The sequence below is a fragment of the Stenella coeruleoalba genome, assembly GCF_951394435.1.
Source record: "Stenella coeruleoalba genome assembly, chromosome: 6".
Taxonomy (NCBI): Eukaryota; Metazoa; Chordata; class Mammalia; order Artiodactyla; family Delphinidae; genus Stenella; species Stenella coeruleoalba.
In genome coordinates, this window is record NC_137151.1 from 102,023,597 (window position 1) to 102,037,313 (window position 13,717).

The window sequence follows — 13,717 nt, forward strand, 5'->3', positions numbered from 1 at the left end:
GATTGCAGTTAAATGCTGGTTATAAACTGATAGGAGTATTCTCACTGATTCCAACAATGAAAAGAAGTTCGAACTATTTTTGAACTAGACTTGATATTTAGAATTAGAAACTAGAAGTTTTATGTATTTTGGTGTCCAGTTTACATTTTAGTGGTGTCTTTTGGGAGAAAGAATAAAAGGAGTTGGGTTACCACTTGTTCTAACGATACCATTCTGCATTTTTATTGAATATTTTAAACTATTCATGCATTTTGTTGTTGTTGTTTCTATTAATTAGAATGAGGCATTGGAATTTGCGAAGTCAGTGGGCTACCCCTGCTTGTTGAGACCTTCCTATGTTTTGAGGTAATATATTGTTTTCTAAAACTATTATTTAAAAGTCAGGAGACACAGAACTGCATTCTGTATGCTAACAGCACTAGGCTTTGATGTGTAGTAATTTGTAAATCCATCGACAATCCCCATACCAACACAGCCAGAGTGAAGACCTGTGCACAGTTCTTCAGCCTAATGCTTTTCCTTCAGGGAGTGACAACACAGTGTCTCCAATCCTACATCTTAGGAGCATGGCTTAGGGCATCTCCTTGCCAAATGGAGGAGGATAGCTTTACATTAGAGAAGAGGACAATTTAAAAAAACAAAACAAAACAAACTTGGTATGTCTCTCACCAGCATCTGTTCTCTGATACCCAGAAATGACAGCTTATCTTTGACTGTTGTCAGCACCTTCCGATGGTGCCTATGGTTTGAATTTTTTTTTTTTTTGAGATTAGATTTTTTAAATAAATGAATTACAATGTTGGAGTTCATGGACAGTGTCTTTTATAATAAACTTTGAAACTAAGTTCTGTCATCAAAGGAGAAGTCGTCAATTGTCACTCTCTTCAGATGTTACCACATATAAAGAGCTACTTCACTGAACAGGGGATAATAAGAGAAACGTAATTTGTTGTGCACAATTTGAAAGTGTAAATGGAATGTGAGATGGGATCCTTTAAAATAATGAAAAATTTCAAGTGAGGTGGGAAACTTTCCTTTTTCTTTAAGTGACATTCTGTGTAAACCACAGTCCAATACTACTGCTTCTCTGAGGTGTTAATGTACGTTAATTTAAACAACACAGGCACTTAAGGGGGGGGTCACTCTGACTACTGTGCTCCCTCACATCATTGCGATCCGTATCTTTCTTTTAGTTCCCTATACTGTGAATTATTAGCGTCTTTAGGACCTTAGCCTTCATGTCTTAAATAGATGAAGAAATTGAAAGCTCTTCAAGCATAAAATTTGCAATATAGTAGAAAAGGTAAAGAAAAAGTTACTTTTAAAAGGAAGTGGAAAGTGATATTTTTCTTCCTCATTTCTTCCCTTCTGCTTAGTCTTCCTTCTTTCCTCCCCTCCCATCCCACTCTGAAAATGCCAAAATTCAGAGTAAATTGATTTCAGATAGTATTCTTTCTCAAGAATTTGAAAGGACACAGCTGAATACATTTCAGTCAGATACTGTACATTTGCAAATGTTACTAAAAAGTTGATACTTTAGTAACCCAGCTGAGATAGTAGAATGACCTGCTTTGACAGCATAGTTGTGGGTTAAGATCAGCTATGGGTAATGAACTCTGAAGACACAAGTTTAGAAAGCTAGATCCTGGGATGAATCCTGTTACAGTATAAGTGTTACCTGGAACCAGAAGAGAGTTAAAACAGTAAATCAGAAAGGCTGGACCTTGGGGATGTGCCACTGCTAAGAGCTACCATGGTTCTCTTTGGGCATTATCACATGTCCCACCCCCCTTCCTCGTCCCCAACTTTGGGGACTTTTTACTTTGGTTGATTGTCCTGTTGATTACATAAAGTCTCAATGTAGAAAGAGACACCTTCTTATTTAGCCTAGTCTGGAACTAGAGGTTGCCTGGAACTGTTCTGAGAAGCAATTCTAGCATGCTTTACTTCTGAAGTGGTAAAAGAAACTGACCTCTTTTTTTTCCCCCTCCTTACCCAGTGGGTCTGCCATGAATGTGGTATTCTCCGAGGATGAGATGAAAAAATTCCTAGAGGAGGCCACTAGAGTCTCTCAGGTAGTGTCCTATTTCCTTCTGGTGACTTTTACCTTTTCTGTTCATTGCTACCTTGTTTTTATGTTGTTTTTCTTTGCACAGGATGTTATGATGTTTTTCCTTTTTTCTTCTACCCATTATAGTCCGAAATATAGAAATGAGAAAACACATATGCATTTAATTATATTTGGATCCTTAGGGTTAGTGGAAGAAGAGGAAGACCAGTGAATATTTGATCAGAACAGAGATTTATACGATTTTAGTCTCCAAGAGCAAGGCTGCATAAGCACAAACTTGTCTGTTAATGAGTTAGATGCTGGTCAAGTTATCCATGGGATTCCCAGCCTCAAGGGCAGCCCAAGCATTGTCATCACACACAAGTGAAGGCTTCCCTGATTTTTAATTCTCACACCTGGAGAGCCTTTCTTTGCCTTAGTCAATCCTGTAACTTCAATAGTAAATCCCCTCACTCACCTATTGATTTTTTTCATTTTGGTACATTCCATTTGTAAGTTAATAAAAATGTTTATAATTCTGTGTTCACTCAACCAGCTTTCTCCACCGCCCCAGCCTTTACTTTCTCCTTCGGCGTTACCTGAGTGTAATCCATTTAAGATTTACCCAGTGGGGTTATTGATCTGCAGACCTTGTACTGTAGAGGATAAAAGTAATGTTTTCTTTTTAAAAGCTTTCAAAAGCTAGATAGGGCTAAAAGAAAAAAAAAAAGGAGAGAGAGAGAGAAAACACAACTCATAGAGAAGAGTTTGATGTTAGGCAAGTGGAGTTTGGAGGGAGCCAAAGAGTGAAATCAGAGGCATTTGCAAGAGGAATAAAGAGCATGGACTGTTCCTGCACACATGAAGCTGGGCTTCGTTTCTGCATGGCAGTTGCTCCCCAAGGAAATTTGGTCAGTGAAAAGAGTGCATAAGGATAAAGAGTGAGAAGAGACAGAGTATAAAAAAGAAACCAAGTGGATTTTGAATTCACTTTTGTGTGAAAGTCAGATAACTGAGGAGGGACTCTCTCCAAAGGGCCAGTTTTCATTAATGTGCTCTGCAGTGAGATACTGTCCTCTTCTCTATCTCACTCCCTGCAAGGGGTCCTGCCACACTCATCTTTTGAGAAACCAGCAGCCTGACCCAGCTGGTCTCATGTGAGTGATGAGGCAGGTGTTCTCTGTCTGGGACAGTGTATCTTATAGGGCCTCTACTTGGTAGAATATTTTTAAAATATTTTTTTTCTGCTAGCAGGTGGATAGAATCCTTACAGGGCCAAAGTTTTATAATAGAGGTGTCTTAATGGAGTACTTCTGGTTCAAGTCTCCCCATCAAACTACAGCAGAATCTGAGATTCTCAATTCAGTGAATCTAGAGTAAAACTAGCCCCCATTAATCATTGATCTATTTATGTATCCATTCATATTTAGCACCTGCTATATAACGACATTGTTCTCAGTATCAGGGGTTACATTCATGAAAAGATAGTCTCACAGAGGACTCTCTTTACTAGGGACATCAGACATCAAATAATTATAATTAAATATGATGAGCATTGCAATAGAGAAAATACATGATGTTGAAGGAGAGTGTAAAAGTATCAGGGTCCAGTCCTTGAAGAAGGGACTTTTAAATTGATTCCAAATGGTTGATTCAGAGTTAAAAGGTTTACATTGTGTGTGAGTAGGAAGAAAGAACAGCATATGTAAAGGCCTGAAGCTGAGAAAGAGCATGAAGTTTCTAGAAACTGATAAAGCATTCACTTATATGGCTAGGCTGCCAAACATGGTGAGGAGTGTTGATTATAACGATGGTAGAAAGCAGAAAGACAAGGAGCAGATAAAGAGAACCTTGTCAGTTATATACTGAGGTGGATTTTAGTCATATTTTCTGAATACTGAATCACTATGCTGCATACCTGAAACTAACACAATAGTGTAAATCAACTATACTTAAACTAAAAAAAAAAGAGCAATTGAAAGTTAAAAAAAGAAAGATCACTCTTCTATGGTATAGAGAGTAAAATCTGGGACAAGTCTGAATTCATGGGAGGAGGTTAAGGGGCTGTTGTATAGCTCAGGGTAGAGATGACAGTGCCTTGGATCAGAGTAATGGTAGTAAAGATGGAGAGAAGTGCATGTGTTCTAGAAATATTGAGAATGTGTATTGAGGTTGTGAATGGATGGAGGTGGAGGGTGAGAGAGGATAAGAGATGATTCTTGAGTTTCTGCCTTAGACAGCTGGATGGACAGTGGTACCATTTATTGAAACAAGGAACACTTCAGGGAGGAATTTTAGAGGGGGAAATCATATATGTAATATTTGACCTTTTGAATGTGAGATGCCTGTGAGAAGTCCAAGTAGAGATGTTCTGAAAGCAGAGGGTTACATAGAATTGGAATTGAAGATCAAGATCGTGGCTAAAGACAGAGATGTAGATATAGATTTGGAAGTCAATAGCGTATCATTGTAATTGAAGTTTTGAGATTGGAAGCAATCACCTGGGATAGTATAGAGGAAAAGGAACAGTTAAGACAGAGATGAAAGGAGTACTGGCATTTAATGGCTGAGCAGGGAAGAAAGAACCACAAAGGAGCCTGAGAAAGAAATATGAAAAGGTGATCATGGACACCTAAGGAAAGAAGTGCTTTAAGAGGGCCAACAATGTATATAATGTTGCTGAAAGACTGAAATGTATTAAGAAATTTTCTTCCTCAACATATTAAGGGCTATTTCATAAATGTGTTCAATTGGCCAGGATGGAGGATGCTGTTGTTGCCCCCCTTAGATCCCTTTACCAGTGGGGGCACCCATCCCCCAACTGCTGTGGTAGCTGATGACACCTCCTAGCTGTACTTCTCAGGATAACTATTCTCAGTCAAATGGGAGCCTCTGTCAGCCAGGAGGCAAGATACCTCACCTTACTACCACGCTCAAAATGCTGGACAGTGACTGCCCTTTGCCTTAAGATGGGACTTACTCTGTGCTGCAACTCAGAGCTCCCTCTGTGGTAAGGCCAAATCCAGTCCCCACTGAGACCACGAACTTCCTAGTTTTTTCCTGCTGCCCCATCCTGCTTTTCTCACTCCCTCAGTATATCACTTGAACAAGAACCCCTGTCTTAGGCTGGACTAGAGAGACTAAGACAGCTGTTAAACTTTATCTTTGTTTGCAGTTATATTGTTATTATAATATATGGAAAAATTCCCACGTAAGTCTCAACACAGCTCTACCAGGCCTGCCAACAGTCAACATCCAATATTTTAAAAAAGAGAAACAGAGATGAAAAAAATTTTCCATGTCCGATAGGACTTTGAAGAAAAGGAAGTGGGGGAAATTTCTTCATTTAATAATAAATTTAAGAAGAGAGAAGCTTATTTATGGCTTGAGACATTGGTTATTTTGAATTTTTTTACAAAATTCACTTCTATTTAAAATGTTCTGTTAAAGGACATAAGATATATTACATTTTTTTAACTTTTTATTTTATATTGGAGTATAGTCGATTAACAATGTTGTGATAGTTTCAGGTGCACAGCAATGGGACTCAGCCATACATATGGATGTATCCATTCTCCCCCAAACTCCCCACCCATCCAGGCTGCCACATAACATTGAGCAGAGTTCCCTGTGCTATACAGTAGGTCCTTTTTGGTTATCCATTTTAAATACAGCAGTGTGTACATGTTGATCCCAAACTCCCTGACTATTCCTTCCCCCCATCCTTCCCCCCTGGTAACCATAAGTTCGCTCTGTAAGCCTGTGAGTCTGTTTCTGTTTTGTAAATAGGCTCATTTGTATAATTTCTTTTTAGATTCCACATGTAAGGCATATAGTACAATATTCCTCTTTCTCTGTCTGACTTACTTCAGTCAGTATGACAGTCTCAAGGTCCATCCATGTTGCTGCAAATGGCATTATTTCATTCTTTTTAATGGCTGAGTAATATTCCATTGTATAAATATACCACATCTTCTTTATCCATTCATCTGTCAATAGACATTTAGGTAGCTTCCATGTCTTGGCTATTGTAAACAGTGCTTCAGTGAACATTGGGGTGCGTGTATCCTTTTGGGCCATCTTTTTCTCCAGATGTATGCCCAGGAGTGGGATTGCAGGGTCATATGGTAGCTCTATTTTTAGTTTTTTAAGGAACCTTCATACTGTTCTCCATAGTGGCTGTACCAATTTACATTCCCACCAACAGTGTAGGAAGGTTCCTTTCTCTCCACACCCTCTGCAGTATTTATTGTTTGTGGATTTTTTGCTGATAGCCATTTTGACTGGTGTGAGGTGATATCTCATTGTAGTTTTGATTTTCATTTCTCTAATAATTAGTGATGTTGAACATCTTTCCACGTGCCTCTTGGCCATCTGTATGTCTTCTTTGGAGAAGTGTCTATTTAGGTCTTCTGCCCATTTTTTGACTGGGTTGCTTCTTTTGATGATATTAAGCCTCATGAGCAGTTTGTAAATTTTGGAGACTAATCCCTTGTCAGTCACATCATTTGCAAATATTTTCTCCCAATCTGTAGGTTTTCTTTTCGTTTTGTTTATGGTTTCCTTTGCTGTGCAAAAGCTTTTGAATTTAATTAGGTCCCATTTGTTTATTTTTGCTTGTATTTTAGATATATTTAACACATATGCATAAGATGATAAACTCCAAGGTAGTGGCCAAAAGGAGTTAGTGTTCAGAGCAAAAAGACATGTTCAGAGAAGCCTTCAGGGAGGAGGTGGCATTGAAGCTAGGCCTTGAAGCATGGGTTGAAATTTGAAAGATGAAGCTGAGGAGAGAAGGTGGAGTGCATTTGTGGAAGAGAGGCATGGAGACAGGTAAAGACAGGGTCTGGTAAGAAAACAGCAAGTGGTGCCGGTTGCTGGTGCCTGGGGCAGGGGAGAAGAGATGCCTAAACCCTGGAGGCCTTCATTCAACCACTTCTTTTAGTCTGGAAAAGCACCTAGTGATCAAGCTGCGGAAGGCATTGCAGCACTGTCGTGAAGGAGCTGAGTGTGGGAAGAACATCAAGAATAATAAGGGGTCTGAAACAGCTGAGAGAGGGAGAACATTTTAAGATTTATACAGAAAAATGTTTGATTTTGCAGTCACAAATGTCACACTTTAGAAGTGATTTAAAGTATGTCAATTCCATGTAAATAATTCCATCTTTGGCCTAATAAAACTGAAACAAAATGCTGCTCTCCTTCTAAGTTCATTCACAATTCTCATACAGAGAACTAACGGAGGGCATTGTAGTGCTTAGAAAAGATAAGTGTAGGAAGAGAGGAAAAACCTGAACCAATACTGATATATAATTATAAATAAAATAGAGAGCTATTTATAACTCTGGAGACAGAAAAGCAACCTCATTCTGCCCTCTCCTTAGCCTCCTCTTTTCTCTAACTCACCTAGAAGTCGATGTTTGAAATTTCAAAACTCATGTTCAATTCACTGAGAACTGAAAATTGGAGAAAGATTTCCTCTTCCTCACTGTTAGCAGAGAATGACCGTGTTCTTACCAAACAAACTGGCTAATGAGTTTGTGTAGTATGTTGAGCATTGTTTTTTTTTTTCAAGTATTGCCGTGGTACTGACTTAAGGTACACGATTTACTTGACCCCATACATGTAATTTCAACTAAAGTTTCTGCCCTTCTGTTTTCCTCGGTGACAGGAACACCCAGTGGTGCTGACAAAATTTATTGAGGGGGCCCGGGAAGTGGAAATGGATGCTGTTGGCAGAGATGGAAGAGTAAGTGCTTTATCTCCCACCCCCTCTTCCTGCCTTCCCATCAGAATTTTTTTCTTGGCAATTTAGAAATGTTAACTCAGATTAGAGTTCGTGATTTCTACAAAACAGGTCTCTAAAAATAATGGACAAGTCTGCTCAGTCAAAAAAATTGTTCCATTTCACTGACAATTCAGTTGATGTGTCATGGGTCTCATATCTTCTGCTTTTCATACTGTTAGAATTTCTCTTTGATGATATTAAAAATTATCATCCTGTACTCGTTCTTTTTGAATAGATTTTCTCTCTCATTTTCTTTTGTCTTGGTGTTTCCTTTTTTGTTTCAATGGATATTAGAAAAACATCCAGTACCTTTCTTTCTGAAGTTCCTAATTGAATCCCTAGTTTTTCTTCTCTCTTGATTTTTCCATCCTTCTCCTTTTTATTGGGTTAATAAAAGCAAAACTAAACAGAGTAGGGTGGGTAAAGATAATAACATAAAATTGGCTTACCATATCACATCTTGTATCACTAATACAATGAATGCCTCAAACTTCAGGAAGAAATGAAAGTATAAGAATTCTTTCCTTTAGTTTTCAAGTTGTACTAATAAAGCATGTTAAAGCTTTTTTTGTTTCTTTGTTTTGGTCTTTTTTTTTTCTCTCTTCCAGATTAACAGTTCAAATAAAGGTTGTTTCAAAAAAATACTATATATATAGTAAGGATGACCTCTTATCCTATAATCTAGAGTTTCAGCACCCTTAGATATCATTTATTTCAACCCCTTACTCCCCAAGGATGAGAATTTTCTCCACAGCAACCCTGGAAAGTGGTCATTTGCTTTCTGTTTAACTCTTGGTTATACAGAGCATAAAAAGTTGTAAGATGACATATATATATGGTTTTGTTTTGTTTTTGCTTTTACTTCTTGGACATCCAATATATTCCTTCTCTTGAACTAAGATCTGCTGCCCTAGAATTTTCATCCCTGACCTGAGTTATGGCCTCCAGAGTTATGGAGCATATGTATATTCTTTCCCACTTGAACATTTATGTATTTGAGACTGAGGTATAAAATAAGAGGAATGTGATCATACCAATGTGGAAGTGGAGAATGTAAGACTGGCCTACAGATATTTATGTTTTTTCACATATTGTGCTGGTAAAGTAATGCTGGTCAGTTGGCCTGATTTGGTTCCATTTTGCTAGGATATGCTCCTGCCCTAAGATTCTCTTAGACCTTGACCATTGCTTATCATCCTGGACTCCTTCTTTTGGAAGTGTTCCAGGTTATTCACATAACTTTTAAACAGTCACACTCAGAAGTGGACCTAGTACTTCAGACATATAACTTTTTTTCAGAGTTCAGTGAGGTGTTGCCTCCCCATTTCTAGACAGTGTAAAAAATTTGAGCGCTTACTCTGCACTAAATATCATGCCAGGCACTGTTTATGTGTTCTGTTTCATCCTTACAAACATTCTGTGAGGCAGATACCATTGTTATTCCTATCTTCCCAGAAACCAAGGCTAAGGAGATAAAGTATCTCACCCAGGTCACAGAACTCATAAGTGACAGCAGGAGTACTGGGACTCAAATGTCACTCTGCTTTAAATCATCTATAAATCTGATAAACAAATCTTCACTGTAATTTATTTAAGTCTTTTACAGCCACCCAATTATTCTCCCCCACTCTCAGCTTTATCATTTTCCAAAGACACACATACTGTTAACATTCAGGTTATTGTGGTTGAGACCATAAACTTTGCAATCGGACAGATAAGTGTTCAAAATCCTGACTTGGTCACATAGCAGTCACATGTACCTGGATTATTTATTCTTATATTGCCTTGGTTTTCTTACCTCTCAAAGAGGACAAGAATATTTTCCTCTTGCTTCCTTCCTGTCTCAAATTTCAGTTTAAAGATCTCTTGTAGGTGGCCAGTTAGCTCAGTTGGTTAGAGTGTGGGGCTGATAAAGATCTCTTGATCTTTAGATCTTCCATTTTCTTTCTGATCCATCTAAGTTATGACATTTACCTAAGCTAGATATTGACCTCTCCCATCTTTTCTTTTCCAGTGTTTAAAACTTAACCTGGAAGGAAAAGATAAAGCTATCTCCAGTGCCCCCCAAATGCTTTATTTTCCTATCCATTTTTAAAAGTCATTATGAGTTGGCTTAGTTGCCTTCTTTTCCTGGTATTAATAACTATTCTAATCAATGGAAGAGGGAGGTAAGCTTTCAGACACTCTCAGCTGCCCTTAGAGGTGATCTGTCACTGCACAGGGAGGCTTGGTGACGCTACCTATGCAGCTCTTTCTACTCCACTCATCAGAGACTTAGCAAAGAAACTGCTCAATGCTGGAGGCATCTGTTAGAATTAGGGGGATGGGTCAGGCAGTAGATTCTTTGAAGAAGAGCTGACACTTCTTTTGCAAATCTTCTTTTGGCCAGGTCATCTCCCATGCCATCTCTGAACACGTGGAGGATGCAGGCGTCCACTCAGGAGATGCTACTCTGATGCTGCCCACACAAACCATCAGCCAAGGAGCCATTGAAAAGGTCATCATTTATAAATAAAAGTGGAAGGGGAGAAAGATTTCAAACATTTTTTTTAATTGGGGCTGGATTGTGAAGGGTCTTTTTTTATTATGCATTTTCTCTTTTTGTTTATAAATTTATTTATTTTATTTATTATTTTTGGTTGTGTTGGGTCTTCGTTGCTGTATGCAAGCTTTCTTTAGTTGCAGCAAGTGGGGGCTACTCTTTGTTTCAGTGCTCAGGCTTCTCATTGTGGTGGCTTCTCTTGCTGCGGAGCACAGGCTCTAGGCACGTGGGCTTCAGTAGTTGTGGCGCATGGGCTCTAGAGCGCAGGCTTGGTAGTTGTGGCGCACGGGCTTAGTTGCTCCGTGGCGTGTGGGATCTTACTGGACCAGGGCTCAAACCCGTGTCCCCTGCATTGGCAGGCGGATTCTTAACCACTGTGCCACCAGGGAATCCCATTAAAAACATTTTGTTAACTAGGTAGCAGTAGGACATGCCCCAGGTAAAATTTAATTTTGAGGGGAACTTCCTCCTCTGAGTCTGCTGGGTATTTTAAAGATGACAATTTCCTTCACTGCCCTTCAGAGCCCATTTGGTTGTATGCTAGCGCAGTGGTTCTCTAACTGTATGCATCATAACCACCTGGGAGACTTGTTAAAATACAGGTTACAAGACTCCTCCCCAGTTTCTAAATCTGTAGTTCTGAGCAGGCCCCCAGAATTTGTATTATTATCAAGTCCCCATGTGATGCTATTGCTGCTGGTCTGGGGACCACATTTGGATAACTACCGCTGCAGATGATTCTAATGTTTGGGCCACTTACAGGTGAGCAGCATCTAAAGCAATGTTTCTCAGAAGGAGGTATGCAGCAGGCACGTGAGAACTTTCCAGAACCGATGCTTTCACTGTCTGCCCTTACCCTCACCTCAAATAGTACCTTATGATATATCTCTTTCAAACCCTCTTTTGGAACCACTGCTTTAAAGACCTTTCCAGTAATAATGACTCTGCCTCAGTACTCAATATGCATGCTAGGTGTTTTCTTTGAGGCTGTCATCTTTTTTTTTTTTTAATCAGTCAACACATGTTTATTTGTGTACATTTTTTTAACATCTTTATTGGAGTATAATTGCTTTACATTGTTGTGTTAGTCGCTGCTGTATAACAAAGTGAATCAACTGTACGTATACATATATCCCCATATCACCTCCCTCTGGCATCTCCCTCCCACTCTCCCTACCCCACCCCTCTAGGTGGTCACAAAGCACGGAACTGATCTCCCTGTGCTATGCAGCTACTTCCCACTAGCCGTCTATTTTACATTTGGTGGTGTTTATCTCACTTCGTCTCAGCTTACCCTTCCCCCTCCCCGTGTCCTCAAGTCCATTTTCTACATCTGCGTCTTTATTCCTGTCCGGCCCCTAGGTTCTTCAAAAAAATTTTTTTTTTTTTTTAGATTCCATATATATGTGTTCGCATACGGTATTTGTTTTTCTCTTTCTGATTTACTTCACTCTGTATGAAAGACTGTAGGCACATCCACCTCACTACAAATAACTCAATTTCATTTCTTTTTATAGCTGAGTAATATTCCGTTGTATATATGTGCCACATATTCCGTATACATTCATCTGTCGATGGACACTTAGGTTGCTTCCATGTCCTGGCTATTGTAAATAGAGCTGCGATGAACATTGTGGTACATGACCCTTTTTGAATTATGGTTTTCTCAGGGTATATGCCCAGTAGTGGGATTTCTGGGTCATATGGTAGTTCCATTTTTAGTTTTTTAAGGAACCTCCATACTGTTCTCCATAGTGGCTGTGTCGATTTACATTCCCACCAACAGTGCAAGAGGGTTCCCTTTTCTCCACACCCTGTCGAGCATTTATTATTTGTAGATTTTTGATGATGGGCATTCTGACTGGTGTGAGGTGATACCTCATTGTAGTTTTGATTTGCATTTCTCTAATGATTAGTGATGTTGAGCATTCTTTCATGTGCTTGTTGGCAATCTGTATATCTTCTTTGGAGAAATGTCTATTTAGGTCTTCTGCCCATGTTTGGATTGGGTTGTTTGTTTTTTTAATATTGAGCTACATGAGCTGCTTGTAAATTTTGGAGATTAATCCTTTGTCAGTTGTTTTGTTTGCAAATATTTTATCCCATTCTGAGGGTTGTCTTTTTGTCTTTTTCATAGTTTCCTTGGCTGTACAAGAGCTTTTAAGTTTCATTAGGTCCCACTTGTTTATTTTTGTTTTTATTTCCATTTCTCTAGGAGGTGGGTCAAAAAGGATATTGCTGTGATTTATGTCATAGACTGTTCTGCCTATGTTTTCCCCTAAGAGTTTATAGTGTCTGGCCTTACATTTAGGTCTTTAATTCATTTTGAGTTTATTTTTGTGTATAGTGTTAGGGAGTGTTCTAATTTCATTCTTTTACATGTAGCTGCCCAGTTTTTCCAGCACCACTTATTGAAGAGGCTGTCTTTTCTCCGTTGTATATTCTCTGCTCCTTTATCAAAGATACGCTGACCATAGGTGTGTGGGTTTATATCTGGGCTTTCTATCCTGTCCCATTGATCTATATTTCTGTTTTTGTGACAGTACCATACTATCTTGATTACTGTAGCTTTGTAGTATAGTCTGAAGCCAGGGAGCCTGATTCCTCCAGCACTGTGTTTCTTTCTCAAGATTGCTTTGGCTATTCGGGGTCTTTTGTGCTTCCATACAAATTGTGAAATTTTTTGTCCTAGTTCTGTGAAAAATGCCATTGGTAGTTTGATAGGGATTGCATTGAATCTGTAGATTGCTTTGGGTAGTATTGTCATTTTCAAAATGTTGATTCTTCCAATGCAAGAACATGGTATATCTCTCCATCTGTTTGTATCATCTTTAATTTCTTTTATCAGTGTCATAATTTTCTGCATACAGGTCTTTTGTCTCCTTAGGTAGGTTTATTCCTAGGTATTTTATTCTTTTTGTTGCAATGGTAAATGGGAGTGTTTCCTTAATTTCTCCTTCACATTTTTCATCATTCGTGTATACGAATGCAAGAGATTTCTGTGCACTAATTTTGGATCCTGCTACTTTACCAAATTCGTTGATTAGCTCTAGTAGTTTTCTGGTAGCAGCTTTAGGATTCTCTATGTATAGTATAATGTCATTTGCAAACAGTGACAGTTTTACTTCTTCTTTTCCGATTTGGATTCCTTTTATTTCTTTTTCCTCTCTGATTGCTATGGTTAAAACTTCTAAAACTATGTTGAATAAACGTGGTGAGAGTGGGCAACTTTGTCTTATTCCTGATCTTAGAGGAAATGGTTTCAGTTTTTCACCATTGAGAATGATGTTGGCTGTGGGTTTGTCGTACATGGCCTTTATTTTGTTGAGGGAGGTTC

At 38.7% G+C, this 13,717-nt stretch overlaps 1 protein-coding gene across 1 annotated transcript in view; it reads left to right on the top strand.

Moving 5' to 3' along the window:
• CPS1 (carbamoyl-phosphate synthase 1) overlaps nucleotides 1-13,717 on the top strand; it is a 348,188-nt gene that overhangs the window by 310,223 nt on the left and 24,248 nt on the right. The window contains exons 37-40 of the mRNA XM_079924871.1: nucleotides 278-345; nucleotides 2,000-2,075; nucleotides 7,722-7,799; nucleotides 10,228-10,335. Coding sequence (XP_079780997.1) covers nucleotides 278-345; nucleotides 2,000-2,075; nucleotides 7,722-7,799; nucleotides 10,228-10,335 — 330 coding nt within the window. The remainder of the gene's footprint in view (nucleotides 1-277; nucleotides 346-1,999; nucleotides 2,076-7,721; nucleotides 7,800-10,227; nucleotides 10,336-13,717) is intronic.